General features: G+C 39.6%; 1 protein-coding gene across 3 annotated transcripts in view; it reads left to right on the plus strand.

Annotated features, from left to right (window-relative positions):
• Positions 1-27,669, plus strand: part of HIBADH (3-hydroxyisobutyrate dehydrogenase) — a 255,954-nt gene that overhangs the window by 210,761 nt on the left and 17,524 nt on the right. The window contains exon 8 of one of the 3 annotated variants that reach the window (XR_011256702.1): positions 4,071-4,173. The exons of 1 other annotated variant lie outside the window; for it this stretch is intronic. Coding sequence is in view for 1 of the 2 variants with exons in the window: in XM_069588129.1 (XP_069444230.1) it covers positions 1,422-1,472 (51 nt within the window). In the remaining variant the exon portion in view is untranslated. Of the gene's footprint in view, positions 1-1,421; positions 1,515-4,070; positions 4,174-27,669 lie in introns of those variants that run through there. One more of the 3 variants, XM_069588129.1, reaches the window with a different exon arrangement.

Raw genomic sequence — 27,669 nt, forward strand, 5'->3', positions numbered from 1 at the left:
TTATAGTCAGAAAGTATTTTTACCTAGTGATATTAAGTGCTGAATTACAAGCTAAACATTAGAAAATACTCTGATGCTGAAAATTATACATAGCATGATGAGTAAAATAACTCATTTTTCTAAATAGTTGATAGAAATTAAAATTTTGCCCAATAGTGTTGCTTCCCGCAGTGAATCTGTTTATTGGGCTGTGCAGAGGAAGATAGGAGGGGTAGGTCATCCTAACCTTCTGGCGGGACTGATGGAATTTTAAAACCAAATAAATACAACCCTCCAGTTAGGCAAATGGAAATTTGTGTTTGTGTTTTTCTTTAATGTCTCATTCTATCACTGGTCTTTTTTGTCAATAATGTTGACAATGTAGTTAATGAATAGATTTGTCCATTCAAACAGCACACATTTCCCTACCTCAAGGGTAACTTTATTTTGTGGATGATCAGATGACCCACATGCTAAACAAGGGTGAGCACCCAGTTCTTTGCTACTTTAGAGCTTTATGTTCCACAGGATGGATCAGAGGATCAAGACTAGGAAAGCAGGAGCAAGCTTAAAATAATCACTGATCGGACATTGAGAAATGAGAGAAATGCCCAAAGAAAAACAGAGAATCTTCTAATAGCCATATTCCTATTAGATGAGAAACCTTGTCAAGGCATCTCAAGGGGGTTAGTGTGCCATGCCCCGCCCTAACTCCCCCACCCCTGTGTGTAACAGAGTAGCAGGACCGCAGGAATCCCTGGATCCACAGTGGATCAGGATATGGAAGAGGATTGGAGTAGAAGGCCCCCATTCACACTCATGCCCTTCCAATTCACTTGGCATAATGTCAGTCTGGTCAAATCTGAACCAACAATGCTTCCATTTAAGCCTCCTCTTGCCCTTTGGGTACCAGCCTACATGATCTGTTTCTTCCACAGGCTCCCACCTCATTCTTGTACCTTCTCCTTGCCTGTGTTCCTGCCTCTCAGTCCTTTTCTTGGTTTTTTCAAACACACCACTGTCTGCCCTGCCTAAGGCCTTTGCTTCTCAGGTTCCTTCAATGGACAAAGTTCTACTTTTCCCTGGCTGACTCCAACTTATTCTTCAGCTCTTTATTTAAATGTTGTTTCCTCAAGGAAACTTTTCTTAACCCCCTTATTAGGTCAGATATCCTAGTTATGTGAACATATAGCATCCTGTATTTTCTCCTAGCATTATGTTACTTGGAATTCATGGGTTCACAATGAATTTATTTCAATTGTATGTTTAATGCATATTTCATCCACCTGATTTTAAACTTCATAAGACCAGAGCTGATCCTATCTTGTTCAACATTATAAATCTAGCATAGTACTTGCTACATAGTAGGTCCTAGTAAATATTTGTTGGTGGTGTTTAAGTAATTAAAGTGGCCCTTTAACCTTGAAGCTTGTCTTCCACAGAACTCGAACCCACCCAAGGCAGTTGATCCCCGTCTCAGCACATATAAATGAGGCTCTGACCATGTGGGCCAGAAGGAAAAGGCAATTATGATGGTAAGAGAAAAGCAGAGCCATTGAGATTAACAGGAGCCTTTGTACACAGCACAAGGATACAAATAGCTTTAGGATCATGGAAAAACAACGGCTTTCTAAAAAGAAATATGAAGAAGCAGAAAAGAAAAGTCAAATAGAGAACTGGAGAAGAACACAGCATCCCTCGGGGAGCTGATGTAGATGAACTGAGTAGCCCATGCTAAGGGCTACAGGTTGAGGGGAGGGAGAAAGGGATTTTGAGGGGGATAGAGTGGATAGACAGGAGCCTCCAACATTGGCACAATACATCCATCCTGCTGAGTTAGCTCAGGTGAAGTGAAGACCAGAACCCAATCTATCTGATAGAGAAAAGGGGGAGTTCTAACACCACTTCTAATAAAGAACTGCTAGCAGGAGATGAGATGAGGAAGAAAGAAATTGAATTGTAGAGAGACACCCAACTTAAAAAGTGGAATATCATAGATGAAACTGATTTATTTGACTAAAAGGCCAGTTATGGCATAAAAGTTAAAAGTCCATTTGTTTTCCCATATCACAAAATGCGAATCACTAAATTTGCAATATGAATGCTTTACTGTACTTTAAAAATTCTGAATTCTTTAGGCTGTTCTTTTTCTGTTCCAAAAAAGCTATTTTAGAAGCTCACATTAGAATATTTTATAACTCTTTTATCCCTCCTGAACATCTGTGAACTGGAAAGAATGTAGTATATTACAGAAACAATCCATTTAAAGAAAAACAATTAAAATGAAAACTACTTCCATTTCTGTGGCATAAAACTCTAATTCTCTCCCCTTTGCAATTTTATTACCAGCCTGACATGATATAGTCACAGCTTTACTTATACACAATGTTAATTTCACTCATACTCTACTTAATCTTCAAAACACTGCAGAATAACATGTTTCTTTAGTAATTTATCATTTGCTATGATAAGGCAATGTGTTTAGAGGATGTTAAGAGTTTTTTTTTTCAAGTTTGCATTTATCTTGATGCTGAAATGTGCTCTGAATGCTATTAAAATATATCATTCATACACTTTCACATTTAACTATATTAACTCTACCTTAACTAGACATTTATTAAGAGCAGCATATTTATTTCCCATTCAGTACTTTTTAAATCTGCGAAGTCAGCTCTATGGAAATGAGCAATTTTTGCCAGCATTACACTGTGTAATAGGTTAAACTGAGCAGAAACCCTGGGGCTCCATTGTGGTGGGGTACACAAATGCATATCTTTTCTGGGCTTCCTTAAATCGTCTTCCTATGCAAGGCCTCTCATCATTTCACTGGCTGCCAGTGATATACTCTCAACTTTTAAATAAACTTGTGACAACTCTCATCATTCATTCATTCACTTACATTTAACAAATATTTCCTGTATCTTCTATATCTTCTATATTTACAGGTATTCCAACATAAACATGTCTTACTTCAAGATCTTTCTCCAGAGAGTAACAAGAAACCATACATTCCTCTTATTACTTTATTTTTATATTTACATAAATATAACATGTACATATCACTTAGAAAGTCAAGGCTTATAGGGTTTGTAAAGGAAAACTTCAGTTCCTATTCTACTTTTCCCTACCCTTAATGCTGCTCTCCAGAAGTCATTTTCAGTTTTTAACTACTTGTTTTCATCTCCATATTTCTAAATAATATGTGGGGTTTTTTGGTATTTCAATTTTAGATAATATTTGCTGACTCCCAGCTATGGAAGATACTGTTGTTGTTTTTTTTAATACTTCCCTACACACATCAAAGACTTACCCTCCCCCCTCAGCCTCTCAATTGTAGTATTGTGATGAATAAATAAATATCATTCACAGTTGAGCCACTATATGCTAAGTTGTTTCAACTGTGTCCAACTCTTTGCGACGCTATGGACTGTAGCCCACCATGCTCCTCTGTCCATGGGGATTTCCTAGGCAAGAATACTGGAGTGGTTTACCATGCCCTCCTCCACGGGATCTTCCCGAAACAGGGATTGAACTTGCATCTCATGTCTCCTGCATTGGCAGGCAGGTTCTTAACCACTAGTGCCACCTAAGTTGACCATAATTCCATTTCTTTTTTTTTTTAATAGCTTTTTTTTTTTTCCTCAGAGTTAATCATTTCTTTTCTCATATTTTTAGTTTTCCATATCCCTATAAACTAACTGAACCTTACTTAAAATCTGATAGAAATGTAAAATCTCTCCGTATGTTCAAATATACCAGGTTGTCTTTCAGTTTCTTCTTTTTTAAAGATGTCAACCTTGAAGTCTTTTGTCTGTCTCCTATAGTCTGGACTGGTTGCTGCCTATGCCTGATGACCATCTGTCAGGCTGGAACTTCTCTTCACTCTCATTCTGGAAATTCTTTTACCTGTCTCTGAGAGTCCTGTTTCCTCAATCCTAGGTTTTTCTTTCTCAATTTTTCCCCTGTTTGGTGGTATATATACTCTAGTAGCTCTTTGAGGAAGATGCAGGGGGACGGGGGAAATATAAGATGCCTCCAAATCCTGATCTGTGGCACAAATAACTTCTATCTAATTTGTTTCTCCCCTGCAGGCTTGTTTCAGCTTTCCCAGCCTGGCAAAATAAGACCACCTGTCATGAAAATTTTGGTGAAATTTCCTTTCTGCTACTGTCTCCTCTCATTCTCTTAGTCCTTGTAAGTTTATGCCTTTGGTTTACCATAGTTAGCCTGAAGTATAATAATTTTAATACTGTAATGTAGATTTAGTTCTATATTATATATATTCATATTATATAGAATTATATAATATAGAATTATATTACTATATTATACATTATATAGAATTATATCATTACATTCATATTATATATTGTATGTATTCAAATATGACCATTTATTATTTCATTTACTTAACAAATAGAAATTGAGCACCTGCTCTATGTCAGGCCTTATTCTAGGTAGGTCCTGGAGATTCAACACTAATCAAAGCTGACAAAAAAAAAAAAAAAAAAAGCTGACAGAATTCCCTACCTTCATGGAACCTACACAGAATGTTGAGGGATGGCTGGCCAATAAAAAAAAGAATAAAATGTATATCATAATATGGTGTTTTATGGGAAAAAAAAAATAAAGCCAGGTGGGAACAGGATGTTCACGTTTAAATACAATGGCCACAGAAGGCCTCGATAGAAATGTGATATTTGACTGAAGACCTAAAAAGAATTAGAGAGCAAGAAATACGACTCTGGGGGAAAAGCATTCCAGATAGAGGAAGAGCATGTCTGGTGGCCCTGAGGTGGACTGAAATGTTCAGGGAACAGCAAAGATGTCAGAGTGACTGAGGAGAGACAAGGAGGAGGAGAGAACAGAGAGGTTACCTGAGGGTCAGGCTCATGTCATCTCTGACTTTAGAAGCTGTCACTGTAAGTGATAACCCAGCCCAAGCTCTCTCTGCTTCCCATAGGAAAGGCCAATAAATCAGGAGGTGGGTTGCTGGGGCAAGGAATAACGACTGTAACCACAAAGCTAAGCTCACAGACAGAGCAGATGGCAGACTCGTCTCTCAGAGAACCGTCTCCCTCAGGCTGAATTCGGGCTCCTTTTATACAGAGGAGGGGGCGGTGCTTACTGCAAACTGACCAATGGCTGAGGCAGACCGCTAACGGTCACTCGCTGGGTGCTCTCTTTGGGGAGGGGCTCACCGCGATAATAATCAATGGCTGAGTAGGACCACTAACTGCCTTTGGCTAACAGCTGAATCTGCCCCGCTCCTATTACATAAAGATTTGTATTCTGGAAGCTACTGGAAAAGGCAATGGCACCCCACTCCAGTACTCCTGCCTGGAAAATCCCATGGACGGAGGAGCCTGGTAGGCTGCAGTCCGTGGGGTCGCTAAGAGTTGGACACGACTGAGCGACTTCACTTTCACTTTTCACTTTCATGCATTGGAGAAGGAAATGGCAACCCACTCCAGTGTTCTTGCCTGGAGAATCCCAGGGACGGGGGAGCCTGGTGGGCTGCCGTCTATGGGGTCACACAGAGTCGGACACGACTGAAGTGACAGCGGCAGCAGCAGCAGGCTGAATTCAGGCTCCTTTTATACAGAGGAGGGAGTGCCTACTGCAAAGCTGACCAATGGCTGGGGCGGACCACTAACGGTCACTCGCTGGTTGCTCTCTTTGGGGAGGGGCTCACTGCGATAATGATCAATGGCTGAGTGGGACCACTAACTGCCTTTGGTTAACAGCTGAGCCTGGCCCGCTCCTATTATATAAAGATATGTATTCTGGAAGCTACAGTTTTGTTTACAGAACTGTCTCCTAACTGGTCATTTCTCTCCTCATCTTCTTAAAGCCCTTTCAGAAAACGAGTTTCTGAGGTGGAAGTTCATTTTCCCTTTAAAGAACATTAATATTTGTGGTTGCCCAAGTCGGGGAGGTAGTGGTGGGGGAGGAATAAATTGGGAGTTGGGGACAAGCAGATGCAAACTATTATATACAGAACGGATAAACAAGTTCCTACTGTATAGCACAAGTTACTATATTAAAAATCCTGTGATAAATCATTAGGGAAAAGAACCTGAAAAATTATATACACACACACACACACACACATATATATATATACATACACACACACACACACTGGAATGGGTTGCCATTTCCTTCTCCAATGCGTGAAAGTGAAAAGTGAAAGTGAAGTCGCTCAGTTGTGTCTGACTCTTAGACCCCATGGACTGCAGCCCACCAGGCTCCTCCATCCATGGGACTGTCCAGGCAAGAGTACTGGAGTGGGGTGACATTGCCTTCTCTGATATATATACATATACATATACATATACATACATATATATATATATTACTTTGTTCTGCAGCAGAAATTAACACCACATTGTAAATCAACTATACTTCAGTAAAATAATTTTTTTTTTTAAAAAAAGAGCATGCTATTTAAATATGTGCATGATTCAGCTTGCCACCTGGTCAGATGTTAGTATCCTAAAAGCTCCCCAAATATTCTCCACCATTTCCCCCTCCACTGTTTTTCACAGGATTTACCACATTTTGAGATTATTAAGTTCATATATTTGTTAACCTTTTCAAAAATTTGGTCTCCACTATAGAATAAATAGTGATTCCCTGGTAGCTTAGCTAGTAAAGAATCTGCCTGCAATGTAGGAAACCCTGGTTCGATTCCTGGGGTTGGGAAGATGGGGAAGAAGCCCAGTCTTCTTGGGCTTCCCTGGTAGCTCAGATAGTAAAGAATCTACCTGCAGTGTGGGAGATCTGGGTTTGATCCCTGGGTTGGGAATATCCCTAGAGGAGGGCATGGCAACCCACTCCAGTATTCTTGCCTGGAGAATCCCCCTGGACAGAAGAGCCTGGTGGGCTACAGTGCATGGAGTCGCAAAGAATTGGACATGACTGAGTGACTAAGCACACATTAGAATAAAGAACTTCCCAGGTAGCCCAGTAGTAAAGAATCCACCTACAATGCAGGAGACTTGGGTTCCATCCCTGGTTTGGAGGATCCCCTGGAGAAGGAAATGGCAACCCACTTCAATAATTTTGCCTGGAAAATTCCATGGAGAGAAGAGCCTGGCAGGCTACAGTCCATAGGGTCACAAAAGAATCACACATGACTTAGTGACTAAATAATATTAGAATAAAATCTCCATAGAAAGGACAATATCTAACTTGTTTTCTGTATACTGTACAACCCGACCTTCCAGTGCCCAAGCTATTGGATGGATAGCTGGACAGATGGGTAGAGACGACTTTGGGCAAAACTGGGACTGTCCAATAATTACCTTAAATTGCCTCTTTAAAACATCCTCCTCCTTTTATCCTGTTCTTTAATTTCATTTAGCTTGTGTTTTTAATTATAAAGAGACTAATGGAAAAAACTTTAAATGTCTTGAATTAACACTTGTTTCATATTCTCAAGCTGCATTTTCCTCTTCAGTGTGTTTTATAATCCTTATTTCATTTGTGGCTTATAACAATATAAACCATAGGCTGTGAGCCTAGCTCACACACAACTTAATTGAATGTAATGTTTTAAAAAGAAAAACATATCTATTATGACTTGAAGCCTCACTTCTTTAATAAGCAAAATCCAAGTATTCTTAGCATAATAGTGTCTACTGCATTATCACTCTGTTCATTTTGAAAGCTGAAAGAGATTTCTTTCTTCTGCTTTGAAAGCTGAAGAGACTTTGAAAGAGATTTTGCGGGGAGAAAGATGGGTGATGAATGGGAGGAAGACCTCTAAACACTAATATCACCCATAAAGAGCTAGAGCCAAATGAAGAAGGAAGAAAAAAAGAGTAGCAAGAGTTGTAGGAATTTTGGTCATAGATTGATTGAAGCTGTTGAGACCTCAACTAAAACAATGATATTGTAATGGCCATGTGAGAATTTGATGGATGATGTGAGGGGTCAAATAAAAGCGAATTAACACAAGCGGGAAACAACATGAAGGAAACAGCCAACAGCAGGAGAAGGAAAAAACATCTACATGGAAAACTTTGATGGGGCAAAAAGAAAAGGAAAGGACAGCTGAGACCCTTGGGACTCTTCCACAATGAGCTAAAATTGACTTCTTGGAGGAAGCCATCATTATTGATTCAGTTTAATTTTTTTTAGAGAGGGAATTTAAGATGTTAAAATCATTTTAAATGTTTCTGTTTCTTATTATATCCCTCTATCCTTTAAGATTTATTTTTTGCTTCTTTTGTTTTAAGGAACTTAGCATAAAGTTTCGTATATAAATAAAAATCAGAGAAGTAAAATGGATCTTGGAGAATCACCTGGCCAAGACCTCCTTTTTTAATATACATTAAGAAACTGAGGTCCAGGTTAACTTGGCCAAGGTGAACACCACACGGTCTTCTGTTATTCCAGTTCTACACTGGACAAGTTGAGTCTGATTCACCTACGTGTCCATCTCACCCAGAACTCACAAAGTCTAGCACACTATATAGTGAAGTGAAGTCACTTAGTCGTGACCGACTCTTTGCGACCCCATAGACTGTAGCCTACCAGGCTCCTCTGTCCATGGGATTTTCCAGGCAATAGTACTGGAGTGGATTGCCATTGTCCTTCTCCAGGGGATCTTCCCAACCCAGGGCTTGAACCTGGGTCTCCCGCATTGTAGACAGATGCTTTACTGTCTGAGCCACCAGGGAAGTCCTAGCACACTATATAAGCGCTCCATAACCTGAGCTGAGTGAGAGAGAAATGTAAACTATTTTTGTTTGGGGTTATGCCTCATGGGCCTATCTTCTAAAAGTCTGACCTATTCTGTCTAACTCATACACAAGGTAATAATGGCGATGGATAGGGGAATGCATGTCTGCAGTGTGGCAATGGACAATTTAAGGAAATGTGTTATATTAGTCAGAAACAGAGAACTCTCTAAAGTACTGAGGCTCCAGGGATCTGTGAATCCCCATCATACTCACAAAGTAGCCCCCAGGGTACCATAGTGCCCCTGGTAAGAGCTGCTCATACATAGAGCTGACCAGTGACTGATGCAAATTGAGGTTTATGACTGTACTTCTTGATGGCCCCACTTTTCCTTCTGTTCAGTGGAAACCCATTTTTCCAAGTCCTAAAGAGTTATCATATATATGCTTAATATAGCTTTGAGAGCCGACAGAGACACTAACATAAGCTTCTAAGCACAAACATAATTCAACATTACTTAGTCCTCCGTTTTCCATTTGGTCCACACCTCCATGTCCATCTTTGACAACTAATAAAGCTGTCAAGTGAAGTTCATACCAAGTGGCAGATTCCTTCATGTAATCCTACCAAAGTATCACATCAGCCTTCTAAAATAGTGTTATTCCACTCTGTCCACATATAGAGAAAGCAGAACTTGGCAAAGTTAAGTGGCTTTCTCAAGGCCAGGCAAAAACCTGGTTCAAACCAAGGACTATATGACTACAGTACCCTTTCTATATTCCATTCATTTCCACTAGGGAGATCTCAGTCTGAAAAAATAATCAGGGCAAAGTAGGTAGCTTTAGGGTCAAAAGAAAGATTTACCAACCCTTGTAAAGGCTGATCTTCAGAATTGGCAAGCTCTGTACTGAGCTTTTCTTGGATGTCTCTCTGACTGTATATATCACTATGTAATCTATACAGTGGTATTTCAATGGACAGAGCTCTTACCTGTAATAATTTTCTTTGAACTCATATGCTCTAAGAAATGCCAATAAACTCAGTTGAAGTAATTTCTCACCTATAGCACATGTGTTTACTCAGAAGGACCCTACCTCTCCCGAACAAGCAAACACCCCATAAAGTCTGCACAGAGCAGCCATTACATGCAAAATGGACATTTGAAAAAGAAAACATTTGACCCTTCCATTGATTGAGCTTTTCTTCAAAGTGCCCTTCAGGGAGTACTGAGCTGGTTGCCAGGAAACAGAGATTCTTTTCTGGAATCAATTCTTGCCATTCTAAGTGTCTTTGAATGTGTCACTTATTACAATCTTGATGCTCAGCCTAGAATGAGGGTGGTCTTCCTCTCGGGCTTCCTCAGTCAAGACATGTCCAGAGATTCAGAATGTATCTGTAAATAGTAATGAGGTTATTGTGGATGTATGAAATGGCAGTCCTTTTCAATTGCACATTATAATGGAGCTATTTTCAAGTATGTCATTTAGAAGGCACTGAGTGATAGTAATTGACATAATGAAAAAGTATTTTCCACATTGGTTTGGCAAGCAAGTGTGAACCTTCCCCTGGTGTTAGAATAAAACTTTGTGTGATGCATTTTGAGGGAGCCTGGAATTTTGGAAGAAGCTTGGGTGAGCAGATCTAAGTTCTAGCCCAGCTCCTGTCACAACTAGCTCTATGATATAGGGTGAGGGTCTCCATCCTCTAGGGCTTGGTTTCTTCATGTGTAAAGTGAGAGCTGGGGAAGGTGATCCCAAAGGTCTCTTATAATGCTGGCTCTTTATTCTGCAGTGTGCTACACCTTCTGGATCACTCAAAAGCATAAAAAAAAATCATGGGCTTCAAGCATTATGTAGTCCACTGGGGGAGCTGAAGAACAAACAATTAAATTAATAAATAAATAAGGTAGTTATACATTGTGATTAGTGCCAAGAAAAACTAAACTAGTGATAGTGATGTACTATAATAGGGGAAGGGAGTTAATATTCAAAGGCAGGAAGGTATGAAGGGCAAGAGGAAGTCCTGCTAATTTCCTTATGTTTACAGTGTGCTGTTAAAATATATTGTTTGAAGTTGACAAATCAAGAAGAGTTTTCAGTATATTATTAAAAGTTACTAGGGTATCATTAGAATAGCAAAACTCAGAATATCAGTCTTCAGAATTACCAGAAGGCAAATACATTCACTCACCACAGAACATAAAGCAAGAAAACCTAGACCATATAGGAAAAGATAAAAAAGAAAGAGCAAAATAATGAATCATGAAATAAGATGATAGAATTAAGATCAAAAAGAGTTTATTAGTAAGTGTAACTGAGAAAACTCTTCCACTTAAAGTAAAAAGACTCTCAAATTGGATAAAAATTATAACTCAGCCTTATAACACATTCAAGAAATACATCTTGGAATTGATGAGGTTGGAAAGGTTGAAAGTAAAAGGATTAGCAAAGATGTAGAAATTAAGTGCAAGAAAAAAACAGTAAGAACCATGGTAGTATCAACCAATGTTAAATTCAGGACAATACTATATTAAAGAAAGACCCTTTGTAATGATAATCATACAATATAGTGAATTTTCATGCAGCAAGTAGAACTGCTTCAAAATGCATAAAAGAAAAACTGCAGTAAATAAAAATAGAAATATACAAAAAGGCAATTGCAGTGGGAAAATCTAAATCACTTTTCTCAGTCCATGCCAGATCAAGTAAACAGTCAAGTTAGTAAGGCTATTGAAAATCCCACAGTGTGCATATATGTGTAAGCACACAAACTTGTGTGTGTATATCTGCATCTATATGTCTAAACCTTGAATACAGAGAATAAGCCAATAATTCAGTTGATAAAAATAGCCACATTTCTAAAAGTTGAACCACAGAGGAAAATCTCAATATACTTCAAAAAATAGAAATATAGCGTGTCACAATCTCTGATCTCAGTGCAATTAAGCTGCAAATTAATGTTTTAATCAAAGACAAAAGAAGTCTTAACCACCCCTCTCAACTCTTGGTCCAAAGAAGAAATAAAAAACATACTATCTCAAAAATATTGATAATGCAAGAACTATGTATTAGAACCTTTGAGATATCTCTTCTCATGGCATAGTTCTACTTACTAGCATTGTTAAACAGGAAAGAATGAAGATAAAAAAACACAAGCAGTCAATCAGGCATGCAAGTTTTAAAAAGAAATAAAATATACCTATATTAAAAGCAGAAGGGACTAATTTTAAAAATAGTGCAGCTAATAAATAGATCTAAGAGTTGGTTCCTGGAAAGAAATAAAGATAAAGCAAAGAAAACAATAAAATAGAAAAACAAATCATGAGCCAACATAGTCAAGTAAAAAAGTGGAACAAAATTGTACAAAATTAGAAGTAACCACTGATAAAGAGGGAAAAGTTATAATAAAATGAAGGACCAACAAATAAATCCAAGAGCTTGTTCTCTGAAAACAAAACAAAAGAATAAACCTATTGTTTAATATAATTAAGGGAAAAAGTGAACAAACAATACAAAATGAAAATAGTAAGTGGGAAAGTGATAGATACATGCAATTTTTTAACAATTCTGAGATACTCCTTTGCTCAGACTTACTGAAATTGGCTGAAAATCTGGATGAAATGAATGGTTTTCAGAAAAATATAAATGACTAAAACCTACCATAGGAGTTGTAGAAAATCTAAATGATGAATTATCATAGAAAAATAGGAAAAAATTTTATTAAAAATTCATTCCCTCCCTCAGCAACAAAATCAGACACTTTAATAGGCGTGAAGAATGCCTTCTACCAAATCTTTACAGAAAATAATTCCAGTACTACTTAAATTGTTTCAGGCCACAGCAAAAGAAGAAAAACCTCCAAATTAATTTTTGAAGCTAGCAAGATACCAGTTCCAAAACCTGACAGAGATAACACGCACATACAAAAAGAAAAATTATAGTCCAAACTAATCTATTAATAACAAGGGAAAAAAACAAATTTTAGGAGGCAGAATTCAGCAGTAGGTTAAGAGGATGCTACCTCCTAATGAGAAATTAAAAGATGGCTGCTGAGAATAGCTATCGAGGACATAGATTCAGGAGTAAAATGACTGTGTTCAGTTCCCAGCTCTCACTCACCAGGTGTAGGACTTTGGACACACAATTATTTAACTACTCTATGCCACAGTTTTCTCATTATAGTGTATTGAGAGGATTCAATGAACTAATACATGTAAAGTGCTTAGAACAGTATCTGGCACACAGTAAATACTGAATAAAGCTGGCTATTTATTATTCAATAGTGGAAAAAGCTATTAATATATATCATTCACCATATTGATAGATCGAAAGAGAACAATTATAATCACTTTCATAGATGCTGAAAAGTCATGGAATTACCTGACATTCATTTTTAATTTTTACGCAGATTTAACAAAACATTATTGATGGATGCGTCCTAAATATCTTAACAAAATAACAAGATCATTAACCAAAGCATGAATCATTATTGATTGAGCAAGGAAACCCTAGAAGCCTTCCTGTTCAAATCAGAAGACCAGCGAATCCACTAACCTCTCTGAAATTTGACATTATTCTAATCATTTCAATAGAACAGGAGAAAGAAATAAAATGTGAAAATATTTTTTAAAAAAGAGTAAGTAAAGTAAAATTATTTGAGGAGTATACAAAAGATACTCAATTCAAAATTATAGTAGAAAATAGATATAATAAAACTGATGGATATGAAAATAAGATACAAAAAATACATTAATTAGAAAACAAATGGAAAATAATACCCATTCACAATAAAGAACCAAAAAATATAGAAAAATGAACTTAACAAAAATATTCAAGTTATAGAGGAATAAAACCTTAACAAAAGGATACAAAAGAAAATTTGAATGAATAGAAATGTAAACTCTTTTATTGGGTGGGAAGACTTAATATCTCTCTAACCGATAAATTCAATGCAGTCTCAATAGAAATAACAACAAGATAATATTAAACTTCAGACAGATTAGTTTTCATGCTTGTATGAAAAAGCGAATAAGTATAGCTAGAAAATTCTGAAAAATAAGAATAATGGAGGATACTAGTCCTACCAGATATTAAAATGCATTATAAAGTTGCACTATTTCTTATAATGAGATTCTGGCAAATGGAAATACAAATCAGTGGAATGAATACAGATTACACAAATAAGATTCTCAAACTCAAATGGGAATTTAGGTTATTATCACAGTGACATTGCATACCATTAAATTAAAAATAGATTATTCAATAAGTCATGTTGGAACAATAGGAAGCCATAGGGAAGCAAAATAAAGTTGGACCCATATCTCTCTCCTTATTCTAAAATAAATATTAAACCACAAAATTACTAGAAGAAAATAAAGAACTTTAAAAAACTAGTCTTGGATCAGGGAAGCCTTTTCTCTTTTAAGCATCACATAAAACCCAGGGGTCACCAATAAAAAAACATGATTACATTTAACTTACATTTTTCTTATGAAAATAGGAAATTGTTCCATGGCATAAAACACCTTGAGCTAAATAAAATTTTAATCAAAAAGGAAATGACAAATTGTGGGGGAAAAAACCTTAAAATTTGCATGACAGAATTTACAACATGTATGACAAAGGCTAATTTCTGATATATAAAGATAACCAACAAAGCTAAAGGAAAAATGTTAACAACCAATAGAAAAATAGGTAAAAGAGTATAAACAAACTTCAGAGAACAAGAAATGTCAAAGTTCTCATACATATGCAAAGATGTCCAGTGATAATAGTACAATGAGAGAGATGTGAATTATAGGTCTGAAGTAGCATTATTTTTGCCTATCAGGCCAAAAAAATTAGTTTGTTAACACATTGTTTAGTATATAGCAAAACACTGGAATTTTTGAACACTGTTGAAGGGAGTAAAAATTGGTGTAAGCTCTACCAAATCTGCCAAAGTTAAAAATATGTAAAACATTTGACCCAGCAACTTCTGCTTTAGGAAATCTTATATTTGCCAACATAATCAAAGATGCATCTATAACATTGTCTGGAAGTTTAGAACTGGAAACGACAAAATATTGTAAATAAAGAACTGATTAAATAATTTATAATATATTCTTACAAAGAAGTATATGTGCTAATGTGAAGAGAATCCAAGATGTGTCATTAAGTTTAAAAATACATGTGTGAATGTGTGTGTGTGTACACAAATACGTGTTTGGAAAACTTCTGGTAAGTACACACTAAAAAGGTGTTGGAGGTTAATTCTGGGCGGTTGGCCCAGGGGCCAGAGATGGGAAGGAAACTCAGTTTTCATTATATATGATTTTTTGCTATATAATTTTTTTTTTTTTACTGATGTGCAAGTGTTATTTGAGTAAAAATAAATGTTAATCTTTTTCAGTGTCGAAACAAACTGATTTTAAGTATGGAAGTACTGTTCTACCATGGACAGTGGTTAGCTATTCTCCATTTCCATAGAAGAGATCTTCAACAAGAAGAAAGAGCCAACAAAGTGAATATATATTTTGGATTGGAGAAAATTAATAATTTCCTGATGGAATTGGCACAGAGTTGTAAAAACCCTCTGAAGGGCTTTGGAAGGAGCCTGAAGTGGGTGGTGAGTGATCAGGGGAGGGAAGGACCCTGGTGGCCTGGGGAGACTTCTTTCCTCCCCAGGATGCTGTGACCCTCTTCCCAGGAGCAACACCTCTCTGTGAGCTGACAGTTTAATGAGCATTTTACCCAAGGCATTCACACCAGTAGGAAATCCTGTTAGATTTACAAGTGCCCATTAGTTACAAGTTCTCCAGAGCCACTGTATAGGGTTTCTGTTCGGGACTTCCTTGTGCTTTCCAGGGTTGAATATCATTGCAGAGAGGGTTAACACCTCTAGGAACTCGATTTTTCTCTTGTACATTATAAACAGCCATGGGGGCAAAATCTTGAGCTCCACATAGACTACAGACTACAAATCAATTACTCTTCCCTAAGGAGCTCCAGACTATCGAGGAAAAAGGGGATCCTTCCATGAACAAATGACCTAGGACACTAATGAATGGGGGAGCATATTGAGAATAATGATCAAACCCAGAATAGGGATGAAGCCAACTGCATTTAGATAGCTGCTGTTTTTCTTTTTCCTTTGCTACAAATCACACTCCATTGTTCATCCCCTAGGTCAGGGTATGTGGTTCACTAAGTGCAGTCCCTGGACTAGAGCATCAGCATCACCTGGAAACTTGCTCAAGGTGCAAATTTTCCAGACTTCCTGTATCAGAAACTCCTGGGGTGTGGCTCAGCCATCTGTGGCTTCTGGAGGAAGACCACCCACCAACAGGAATAAGCACTGGCTTGCTCTGCATTCTTTCCTCCAAGAGAACTCAAGGTGACACAACCTGATGTCTCTGGACCAGTTTTAAAATTTTAGCCTCAAGATGCATCTTCAGATGTGGGTGTAAATTAAGCACAGCAGGAAGGGCCTCCTCTTAAGATGAGCATCATTTGATGATACTGGTTATCCCACAGAAGGCATGGCCATTCCAGCTCCTATGCTGTGGTGTGGATATGCTCCATAACGCCAAGGGAAGCCAGGCTGGCCCGAGGTTTTTATACAAGCCATGACAGTCAGATATTGGAAGTCTATCTCACATCCCAGACATATGCCAGTGACTGCACATAGGGAACTAAATCTCATCATTAAAGGCTGCGACCTTTACAGACTAAAACCTCCTATTAGGCTGGGTGCTCCCCTGAAACAAATCATCTACAGCCTGACAGCGCTAACTTTTTAACTGTCCCTTATATGAACTTAGTATTTTTAGGTGCCCAAGTGTAGTCATCCCTTTTTTCCTTTTATTTCTTTGGGCGGGGGTGGGGGTGGGGGTGGGGGTGGAGGGCTCAGACCATGCGGAGAAGCACATGAAGCAGACAGTGTCTGATGTTGCCCTGGCCTCCTTAACCCCTGCCCCTTTCTAATGGGAGTTCAGATTTTGTTGTAACACCCTCCCCTCTCCTTGCAGCCCCAGTGCCCTCAGGGAGGCTTACCTGACCCAGATCCAGAGGTGAGCCCAGTTGTTCTAAGGGTGACCCTACTCCCCACGTGACTCAGTTCAAGTTACTGAGATTCAAGAACAAGTTTTCCAGGCAGCTGGGCAATTTCTTGCTCACCTTGCTCTTTCAGGACACCTCCCAGAGGCAACTCTGTCTCTCTCCACTGGGAACTGCTTCCTCCACCTCCAGATTGGCTGAAGGATGTGGCTCACATGGGAAGGAAAGCTGTGGTGCTGGTTTAACCCCTCCCTAGCCTGGGCTTCCTGTCTGGGAGTCAGTAAACATTCTGAATGTTGAAGATATTTGACTTGAATTTTCTGTTATTCATTGCTGAAAACATCCTACTGACTGAGTGAGGATTATTATCACTTAGTATATGTGGAGAGACCATGACACACAGTGGTTTTGGATGCTTTGTAGCAAAGGACAGAAGGTGCAGTGGAAGCTGGTGGTTCATCCCAGCCTATGTTCTACCACCCACTGGAGAACAAGTCACTGAGGGTATTTCCTGGGCCTTGAGGATGGGGAGCAGGGAGATGAAGGGCAGCACAAACAGTTTCCTGGAGCTGCCATGGGCAAGCTCTGCCCACACTACAATTTTGTCTCAGGATGCCCAGATGGAGGACTGGAGATGGGGATACAAGAAAGAAGAAAGGATGGAGAAGATAGATGATAGTTTGAATAGAAACATAAAGGTGACAATTAGAGTATAATGTGTTTTTAGCATTAGGGCAAAAACCTACCCTCTATTAAAAAGTCAGTAAGTCTCTTTCATGCTTCTTTAAAGACATTGCTACTAGTTTACCGTTGATGAGCACCAAGAGAACTGCCCTGCGCTCTACCTGGGAGCCCTGAAGGCCACTCTGTCCAGCTTTCTCATCCAATGACTCATCACTGCAGCCAGAGTCCTGCAAGTCTTACCACCACTCTGCAGGCTAGATCCACCTTTCTGCATCAGCAGTGTGCTGCCTGAGGTCCCCAGGGGAGGTTCACCCCTCTGGGGACTGGGAATATGACCCTTCCTTGATCCTTACCTTGAGTAGCACCCAGCGAAATCCCACTTAGAGATGCCCTCTCTCTGAAATGGAAAAGCAGGGTTGTTTTACAGCTGCAAACCCTTCTCTTCCTTCCCATCTAGTCAAGTTGCAAATCTGTATTGCCCAGTGGATAGCAAACCAAGTTTCAAGGTTAAGGCAACAGAGAAAGGAAGGAGGTACATGGGAAATCATTATCAAGATTGTATTTAAAAGAAAGAAAACCTCAGATCAAGGGTGAAACACAGTCTCTTAGCTACATTCCTCACTGGTATTGCCTCAGTCTCGAGGTGCTGTGAGATTTAAATGTCATTTCAGTGAGTCTTGCAATTTGTGGTCAGATGCATTATAAATGTTCTAGATCACAGAATTTAATACATTTTTTTCTTCTGCTCTAAAGGATAAATGGCTTTTTTTTCCTATTGAAGACACTAACCAATAAGTAGCTTCCTAATCCACATCTTGACTTTTCAACTGATCACTTTTTAAATTAGCCAGTTTAATGAGTTGACCAGTGTTTGGAGGAGTTAGTAGTGTCTGAGAAGAAATACAAGAAGAAAGAATCATACTTGGAGGCTAGAGGTTGGGGGGATGGGGGTAGAGGGAGGGAAGGGTCATCAGCAAAGAGCAAGCTGAGGCTCAGAGAAGCTAAGCAAATTGCTCAGATCAAACAGCTTGTTCCTGATTCCTTTGTGACTCAGTGTGGAAATGGCCCAAAGAGTACCATAAACCAAAAGGACATATGTATAGAATCCTCTCTTTATCTCCCTAGTACTCTGGCCGCTGATAAACCTTGACTTGGCCATGAACCTGCTAATATTGGTGCAGAGCTGATGGGGCCACACAGTCCTGACCCGGGTGTCACGTGCAAAGCAGGGCAACTGGATACCACGTGTCATATCCCAATCTCCATATCCCAAAACCGAGGCCCTGCATATGCAGCTGACCACGTTTGGCCAGCCCACTGACCAGCTCATACACCAGCAGCCCTCCAACGACACTCAGAGACTTTGCTGTCTAATAACACAGAGAAGTTCATGATGTTTGACTTTGAAGGACCTACCCTATTTCTCCTCACTCCTCACACCTCATCCCCCCACAGGCTGGACACAGGTTTTCCGGTTGGTGGTAAAACTTTTCCACTTAGCACTCAGTCTTCAACTTCATAAATTATTTTCTCTTTACTTCCACCATCTCAACAACACCTTTAATCCACTGCTACCCCAAGACCTAGAGGAAGGTGGCAGAAGGGCAGTATTCTCTGTGGCCTTAATTGAATGCAAGTACCTGCTGCCTTTAACAATCACCCCCCTTTCCAAACCAAGTCTCTTTCAACCCAAGCAAGCAGACCCCTCCCATAGAAACCCCCAGTGCCTTGTGCAGAGGTGTGAAATGTGCTGGGTAGGGCTATTTTAGGCCGATTTAGGGCCATTTTTCCATCAGAGAGATAAAAGCACACTGCTATTAAGACACACTGCCATTAAAAACAATAACGGACTTTGATAATCTCTGCAGTAGTAAATGGAGCTACTACATTATATATTATTGCAGGAGATTTCATCCTGGCACTTGACAATTTACTTTCAATTTTGGAATTTCTGGTAGCTGTACGTTCAAATCTTCATTTGAGCCGAAAGACTGATGGTGATATACAGGGAAGACCATTACAACTTCAGCTACAGTTATTTATTTTCTTCATCTGAGTTTCTTTTAATCAAGTATCTGCTATTTTATCACTTTCTTTGCTACTAGTTGAGGAAATCATACATCTCATGCTTAACTGTTAATATATGCTGTTTATATGTGACTTCCACCGCTTCCAATATTGAATGAGTAATCACATATCACACCAAGATCAGCAAATGGACATTTTCCTTATTTAATAAATGTCCACTCCTCAGAAATTCCTTTTTTAAAAAAAGCAACAGGACCATTTCCCTTGAGTGGATACCTCAGAATAGGGAGAAAGGTTGACAGCCTTTGATTCTGTGCTGTCTAGACACTTACAGACCAAGACGGGGCTTTCCCATGTCTTCCTCTGCCCTACTGAGAGTGGGCTTGCTCTGATGCAGAGAAGTCAAAACAACCTCAGTCTCTCTGCAGGTTACCTGTCTTTCCTTAAACTATATCTATTATTTCTGGATTTAGTTCACTCACATCTCTGGCGAAAAGGAAGCACATATAGGCTCACATAAGGACTCAAAGCTGTAAAACTGAGATGCAAGTAAAAATGCCTACAAGACCATTAACCTTTCTGTACTTGCAGCCAGAGTTTTCGGACCCGAAGAACTAATTTAAAATCCATTTGTCCTTCATGTTTGGACTATGAGTCTCCGGAGGCTTAATCAGAACGAAAAAGAATCAAATACCCCATCAACCACAAGGCCTCTAGTACCCAGCTCTTGCCTGTCGACCAGCAGGAGATTTAGCTTTCCACATATTCCCCAAAATTACCTCAGACGCAGAAAAGAAAGGGATATCACAAAATTCAGCCACAGCTACTAATGGAAGGAAGGTCATAGCAAGCCGATGAACTGTGTGCAATTCTAAGAAAGACCAAATGGATACAATACTCTATTTAGCAGCCTGAGTCAGGGTCTTAGAGCAACTGGGTTGGGGTGGGCATTGTAAGGATGCTACCTACAAATAAGACATCCCGCTGCGTGTAACAGGGAGGGCAGTGAGAGCGAAAATTAAGGACTTGATCACAGAGGGTCTATTTGCCCAAACCAAGCATGGATGGGGATACCAAGCTGCCTTTTTCTTTATGGGCTGCATGAAACAAAAGACATCCAAACCATTGCCTTATTCCTCCACAGTCACAGTCACTTTCTCATAATAAGGTAGCCAAGGCAGAGCTGTTTCCAACCGCTTGTGGAATGTGTGGCCCCAGCCATCTCAATTTAAGGGAGGCCTTGAGCTACTGAACAGCAGCTGTTAATCTGCATGATTACTGAAGAACAGTAAAACCTTCAACCCCCCACCCCCACCCTGGGCCAGCATAGCAGGGGGGCAGGAAGCAGTCACCAGCTGGATCACTGGGAAACTGTAGGAGAAAAAGGCCTGGCTGGGAGCCGGGTAGAAAGAGCAGTCCAGCAGCACACCGTTTTTCTCTCTGTTCAACAAAATTCTTCCAGGACTAGGTTCTGGAGACATCAGGGAGGAAAGGGTAGCACCTCGGGAAAGGGCCCTGTAGAATCCTTGGGAGCTGCTAACAATGGGGAGGGATGTTCTGAACCAGTTCATTTTTAATAGGACTTGGTGATTTTTCATGATCCATTAATTAAAGGAGAGAAATTAGGGAAAAAAAAAAAACACTCTATGTTCACCAACATAGGAGTCAGGTTGCCTTTTTGTAGAAATGAAAAAGTAAACGAAAAGCAGTGTCCCCAATTAGCAGAGACTCGCTCATTCATTTACTAAATATTTATTTGGCATCAGTGAATGAATTCCTTTAGATGGTAGGACTAGGATCCAGTGAAGGGCGAGATAAAGTCATTGCCCACAAGGACCTGCAAACTGGGTGAGGATGGAGGCCATGCTGTTAAGCAGAATGGGCAAGTATGAGATGGGGAGAGAGCATGAGGTGGACAGCTAATCCAAATTTCGAGGGGCATCAGAGAAGGCTTGAGAGAGAGGAGAAGATGTGTAACTAGACACAGACCATGCTGATAGCTAGGGATGGTTCAGAACAAATTAGCAAAAAGCTTCATTCCAAGGAAACAAGAGGTGTCCTATTGGATGGGGGGCAATCCCTTTGTCATTCCCCAATCTCATGCCCAGAATTGCTCTGGAATTTTATCCAGAAAATAAGGATGAAAGCACTTTTTCTCAGCCTTAAAATCTGAAGGGCTTAATCCCATTTCTTTTGGTGTCCTTGAATTCTAAGTTTTTCAAAGAGGTTCATTTGACTTGACTTTATTTTGATAGTATCTTTTGATTAGTCTTTGTAAATTAACCCAAAAATTATTCAAAATAATGGAAAATCTTTTGTGCGCATTATACTAGGGACTTTTATAGCAGCTTCAAGAATAACAGTTGCTGAGTTTTTATCCAATGTGAACTGCTGAGTAGAAGTGTGCTGCCTAGAGGGAACAGGAACAGAGAATAGGAGGGAAATGACTGCTAGTCTTGAAGAGGTAGGACTTGGAAAATCTTCCTGAGGGAGTTTACACCCAAATTAGGTAGATAGTTTTGCCTCAGAGCAAGTAATAACCCCAGGCTTCTTAGGTGGCTCAGTGGTAAAGAATCCACCTGCCAAGTAGGAGACGCAGGAGATGTGAGTTCGATCCCTGGGTTGGGAAGATTCCCTGAAGAAGGAAATGGCAACCCACTCCAGTATTCCTGCCTGGGAAATCCTACAGACAGAGGAGCCTGGTGGGCTTTAGTCCATGCAGTTACAAAAAGTCAGACAAATATTAACAACTAAACCATTTCTTAATCCCAGAAATGGGATTAAATCCATCAGACTATAAGGCCAAGTCATAACCCAGGAGTCAAACAATGTAGAAAGAGGCTCCTGATTGTGCTCCTTGCTGAAGTCTGGCTAATGGAAACAAAGAGTTGTGTGGTAAGACCTGGAGAAAAGTCTAAGAGCAGCTGGATTTATTTGGAGAGATAGAATAAAGGAATTATATCAAGTACAAAAAGAAAGTAGGTTATCAACAGGAATTTGTTTATTTAAAGCCAACGTGATATTGGAGTTACTCATGTCAATTCTAGAGCCACACCACCTAGGCTTAAAATCCCTGTTCAATCACTTTTTATCGTTTTATACAAAGGCACAAATCAAACTTCCCAGCAGAAAAATTGACAAAGTCATGAACTTAAAATTCACAAAAAGTAAGGCAAATACTCAATAACGATGAAAACATGTCCAACCTCACTATTGATCAAAGCAAATGAATTATTACAAACACGATGATCAATTTTTTTGCCTATAAAATGGTAAAGAAGGTTTGTGGCTGTGATATTACCAGATGCTGGTGAAGGTTTCAGGAGGGGTAAAATCCCCCATCCTCACCCAGTGGGAAACTGGCATAATCTTTTTGGAAGTACATATCGAGAGGCTGACATGTGTTCCTACTCCTTACCCATCTCTAAGAGAGAGCACTTCTCTAAGGACATGTATCAGAGAGGTGACCAGGGATATATGCATATGGTTATTCAGAGCAGCATGATGTATGATAGTGAAAAGTTAGTAAAGTCCAAAAGATAGGGAAAAAATAAATTGTGGAACACCTGCCCAATATGGAATGAAGCTGTCATAAAATTTTGTGAAGACCACTTAATAACATGAGGTGATAGTCACAGTGTTATGAGGTGCTATTCAGAGTGAGTCATGGATTGAAAAGCAGGATATAAAACTGTACATACATAGGATTCAATTTTTATACATAAATATGCAATAAAAAATTTTCAGGCAAATGTATTAAATACTCACAGTTATTATCTCTGAATGACCAATCCATGGGCGTGCACACGCTTAGTCACTCAGTCGTATCCGACTCTTCACGACCCCCTGGACTGCAGCCCACTGGGTACCTCTGTCCATGGGATTTTTTAGGCAAGAAATACTGGAGTGTGTTGCCATTTCTTTCTCCAAATCCATGGGTAAATGTCATTAAAAAATTTTTTTCTAAAATGTTCTACAATTAAAAAGTATATTATTAGGAAAAAAATTAACACATAAAAATTTTTTATGTGGTAACTAGACTCAGGAAAAATAATATAGCTTGAGCCTGCTAACCCTAAGTCGTCTTTGGAGGATTCAGTCTTCAACCATCCCTTCACTCTGGGAACTGGGAATAATTATTATAGCAACTGCTACTATTTATTGAGCAATTACTATGAGCCAAGCATTATGTTAGGCACATTATTTTCAATGTGGCATTTAATCCTGACAGGAGACCAATAAGGTAGTTACTAGAATTCTTCCCAATTTACATAAAATGAGACTGAGACATTGGGTCTTATGTGATTCACCTAAGGCTGCTCAGGAATTAAAGCAGAATTCAACCAGGAGTGAGTCTAGCAAACCAAGACTGACTCTAGAGCAAAAACAATTTTATTGATGCAATCTCTGCTTCTCTTAAATCTTTCCCTATTTAAAACAGTTCTTAATATCCAAGCAACTTAGTTTTCCATATTCTGAGCTCTTTCAGAGAAAATGACTGTTTAGATCTAAGAAGTATATACAGTAAATAGTGATAGAGAATTTGTTGTCACTTTGAAGAAGATAGTCACCAGAGCTGGCTACATGGCGTGAGACATGCATGGGCAGATAGGGACCACACTTCAAAGGGCTCCATGCTTGATTCAATGCTCTGATGTCACTGCCTTACAACTCTTAGTAGTTTTCTAATGAGGAGCCCACATTTTCATTTTGCATGGGGCCTTGCAAATTATGTCACCAGTTCTGCCAGTCACATATGAGTAACTTAAGTCTCAAGCCTCATTTAAAAACATAGCATTTGGGGTTTAGAGTTCTGTTCTTTGCTTTTTATTACCTACCTGGGCCAGATGCCTGTACAGAAGTACTTCCCCTTGTTTCAGTGACTCCTCCAATGGAAAGCATGCAAAGTACTTATCATTGTCTACCTTGCCTTCTTGTCCTCAGCATCTCCAATGAGTGCTGTTTGAAATACTGCTCTCTGGGTGTGTGTTCCGTGTATTGCAGGATCTGCTTCATGGGGTCCCAGTGTGTGCGACCCGGCCTGGTATTATAGCTAACCAGTATTGTCAGCTTTCAGGGTGAGAGGCAGGTACCCGCTATAAGGAAGGCTCAGCATATCTGGAACACCAAGGAATCTTCCAGACCAAAAAATAAAGGCTTCATAGTACGTACTGTTAAATAAAGTAATTCTCAGGGAGAATAGATAGGATTGTGTGAATTATATGGCCCTACTGTCTTGAATGGAATAGTGGCTGGGACAGTAGTTTGGCAGAAAAACACATTGCTTATAAACTAATTTTCAGCATATTTGGGAGTATTTTGGGCTGCCAGACACCACTTCAGGAGAAACAATGAACTCTCATCTACCTTTCCTCAGAACAGTATAGGATTCCATATGACTAACTTCCTTGTTTGCTTTCCCTTTTAAAATGAGGTTCAGCATAGAATTAAGTTTGGGCCTCTGAGGAAGCAGATGCTTCTGCCAAACCAATGGGTTTCTTACCTAAGAGGGGTATGCAATCATTGTGCCAGTGAGAAGTCCAAGGTCTTGACATGTGCAAGCAAAAATAAGGAAACACATAAGAGACAGTGAAAAATCAGAATTTAGTATTTGGTCAGTCCCTCTGACCAAATAAAATAACCTCTTTTTGCTGCCTTGGACCATGACAAACACAGATTTTCTCAAATCTGTTGATTACCAGAATCGCTTTAACTGCTGAGGAATTCTGTTGACTGTCTACTCACAGCCCTTGTTCCATTGCTGATGGAGAATGTCCTGTGCTTCAATTCTGGAAAAGGAAAAGGGTTTATGGAAGTTTCTAGGGAAGTTCTAGCTTGCTTTTAAGAAAGAGCAATGAGGGAATCAGACCCTCCTGCCTGCTGGAAGTGAACTAGGGAGCTTGCTGCCCCTACTGCTACTGACCACCATTGTGCAGCCTTGAGGAAAGCCAGCCAGAAGCCAAAGTCAGAATCCAGAAGAGCCCCAAGGAGAAAGGACTGCAGAGAAATAGAGTTGAACTTTGGATGGAACCGAGCCTGAAGCCTGCCCTCTCTGGCTTCCCAAAATACGAGCCAATGTAACTCTGTATTGTTTAAGCTCGAGTTGGCCTTTCTATTGCTTGTGGCTGAAAGCACAAAATGACCCTTCAAACTAGAGCCAATCTGGGATTTGGAGGAATTGGGCACCAGTTGTTGAGTCGCTCAGTCATGTCCAACTCTGTGATCCCAGGGATTGTAGCATGCCAGGCTTCCCTGTCCTTCACCGTTTCCCAGAGCTTGCTCAAACTCACGTCCATTGAGTCAGTGATGCCATCCAACCATCTTGTCCTCTGTCATCCCCTTCTCCTTCTGCCTTCAATCTTTCCCAGCATCAGGGTCTTTTCTAAGGAGTCAGTTCTTTGCATCAGGTGGCCAAAGTACTGGAGCTTCAGCTTCAGCATCAGTCCTTCCAATAAGTATTCAGGGTTGATTTCCTTTAGGATTGACTGGTTTGATCTCTTTGCAGTCCAAGGGACTCTCAAGAGTCTTCTCCAACACCGTAGTTCAAAAGCATCAATTCTTCAGCACTCAGCTTTCTTTATGGTCCAACTCTCACATCCATACATGACTATTGGAAAAACTATAGCATTGATTATACAGATCTTTGTTGGCAAAGCAATGTCTCTGCTTTTTAATATGCTGTCTAGGTTTGTCATTGCTTTCCTTCCAAGGAGCAGGTATCTTTCCAACCTAATTATTTACTATACAGATTATTTTGTGCAAATCCCAAGTTCCCAACCTCAGTTTTCTCATTTAGTAAAATTGCACATCTGTGAAACATGTCATTGTTGTATACATACATGATCTCTTACTCTTTAAGATGCTGTGTGCGTGCTAAGTCACTTCAGTCATGGCTGACTCTTTGTGACCCCATGGACTGTAGCCCATCAGGCTACAGGATTCTCCATGGGATTCTCCAGGCAAGAATACTGGAGTGGGTTGCCATGCCCTCCTCCAGGGGATCTTCCTGACCCAGGGATCAAACCCACATCTGTTATGTCTCCTGCATTGGCAGGTGATTTTTTTTTTTTTTTTTTTACCACTAGTTCCACCTGGGAAGCCCTAGTCTTAAGATAGGTAAGTTTATAATGTGTTCACTTTCATTTTAGACACACATATATAATAGTTCTTGAATCATGTTTGTCATCACTCCATGCCTCTGCTTTTGTCTTTCTTTTAACCTCTTGTTGTTATTGTTGTGTTAGTTGCTCAGTTATGTCCAACCCTCTGTGATCCCGTGGACTGTAGCTCGCCAGGCTCCTCTGTACATGGAATTCTCCAGGCAAGAATACTGGAGTAGATAGCCATTCACAATACTTTAGTTTGAGTTTCCCTATTTTTTTCTCCTTCCCCTTCATCAACTGTACTTAGCATCTCATAGATGTGTAGGAGACAGTGACAGAGTTGTCATTTTTTTTTCCTCATTCAGCATTTCCCCAAAATACCAAGTGAAAGAATGCAGTACACTCTTTTTAAAAAATATTTATTTATTTACTTACTTATTTATGGCTGTGTTGTGCCTTCCTTGCTATGCAGGCTTTCTCTTGTTGCAGTGAGCAGGGGCTACTCTAGTTTTGGTGTGCAGGCTTCTCATTGCAGTGGTTTCTCTTGTGGGGACCTGGCTTTAGGGAGAGAGGGCTTCAGTGGCTTCAGCTCCCCAGCTCTAGAGCACAGACTCAATAGTTGTGGCGCACAGTCTTAGTTGCTCAGCTGCATGTGGAATCTTCCCTGGCCAGGGATCAAACCCGTGCCTCCTGCACTGAAATGAGGACTCTTTACCACTGAGTCACCAGGGAAGCCCTACAGTACATTATTTAAAGTATCTCATTGAAACCCAACCCTCACACCCGTTCTGTGCGTGGAACAGAAATCTGAGATGCAGTACTGAAGTAATTTTTTGGGAAGCAGAAAGAAATTTGTCTAATTCCAGAATAGTCCAAGTGTGTGGTACAATTATCCTCCTAGAAGGTAAATGAAATTGTCAAAGACATGTAATGGATTGGTAGAATTTTAAATGGAAATTGTGTGTGTTTTCAGAAATGCACTAACTTGTGATCATTCACTGCAGAGGGAAATTAAACTGAAGTGAGGAAAAGAAAAATCTAGTCTGTGAAAAATACACAAATGCAAAGCAAAGACCCATCAAGAATCTGGGAGACCCACTGGTCAATTAAGTACCATGTAAAGATTTCCAATTTTCTTGTAGTAAATT

The sequence above is a fragment of the Ovis canadensis genome, chromosome 4 (genome assembly GCF_042477335.2).
Source record: "Ovis canadensis isolate MfBH-ARS-UI-01 breed Bighorn chromosome 4, ARS-UI_OviCan_v2, whole genome shotgun sequence".
NCBI lineage: Eukaryota > Metazoa > Chordata > Mammalia > Artiodactyla > Bovidae > Ovis > Ovis canadensis.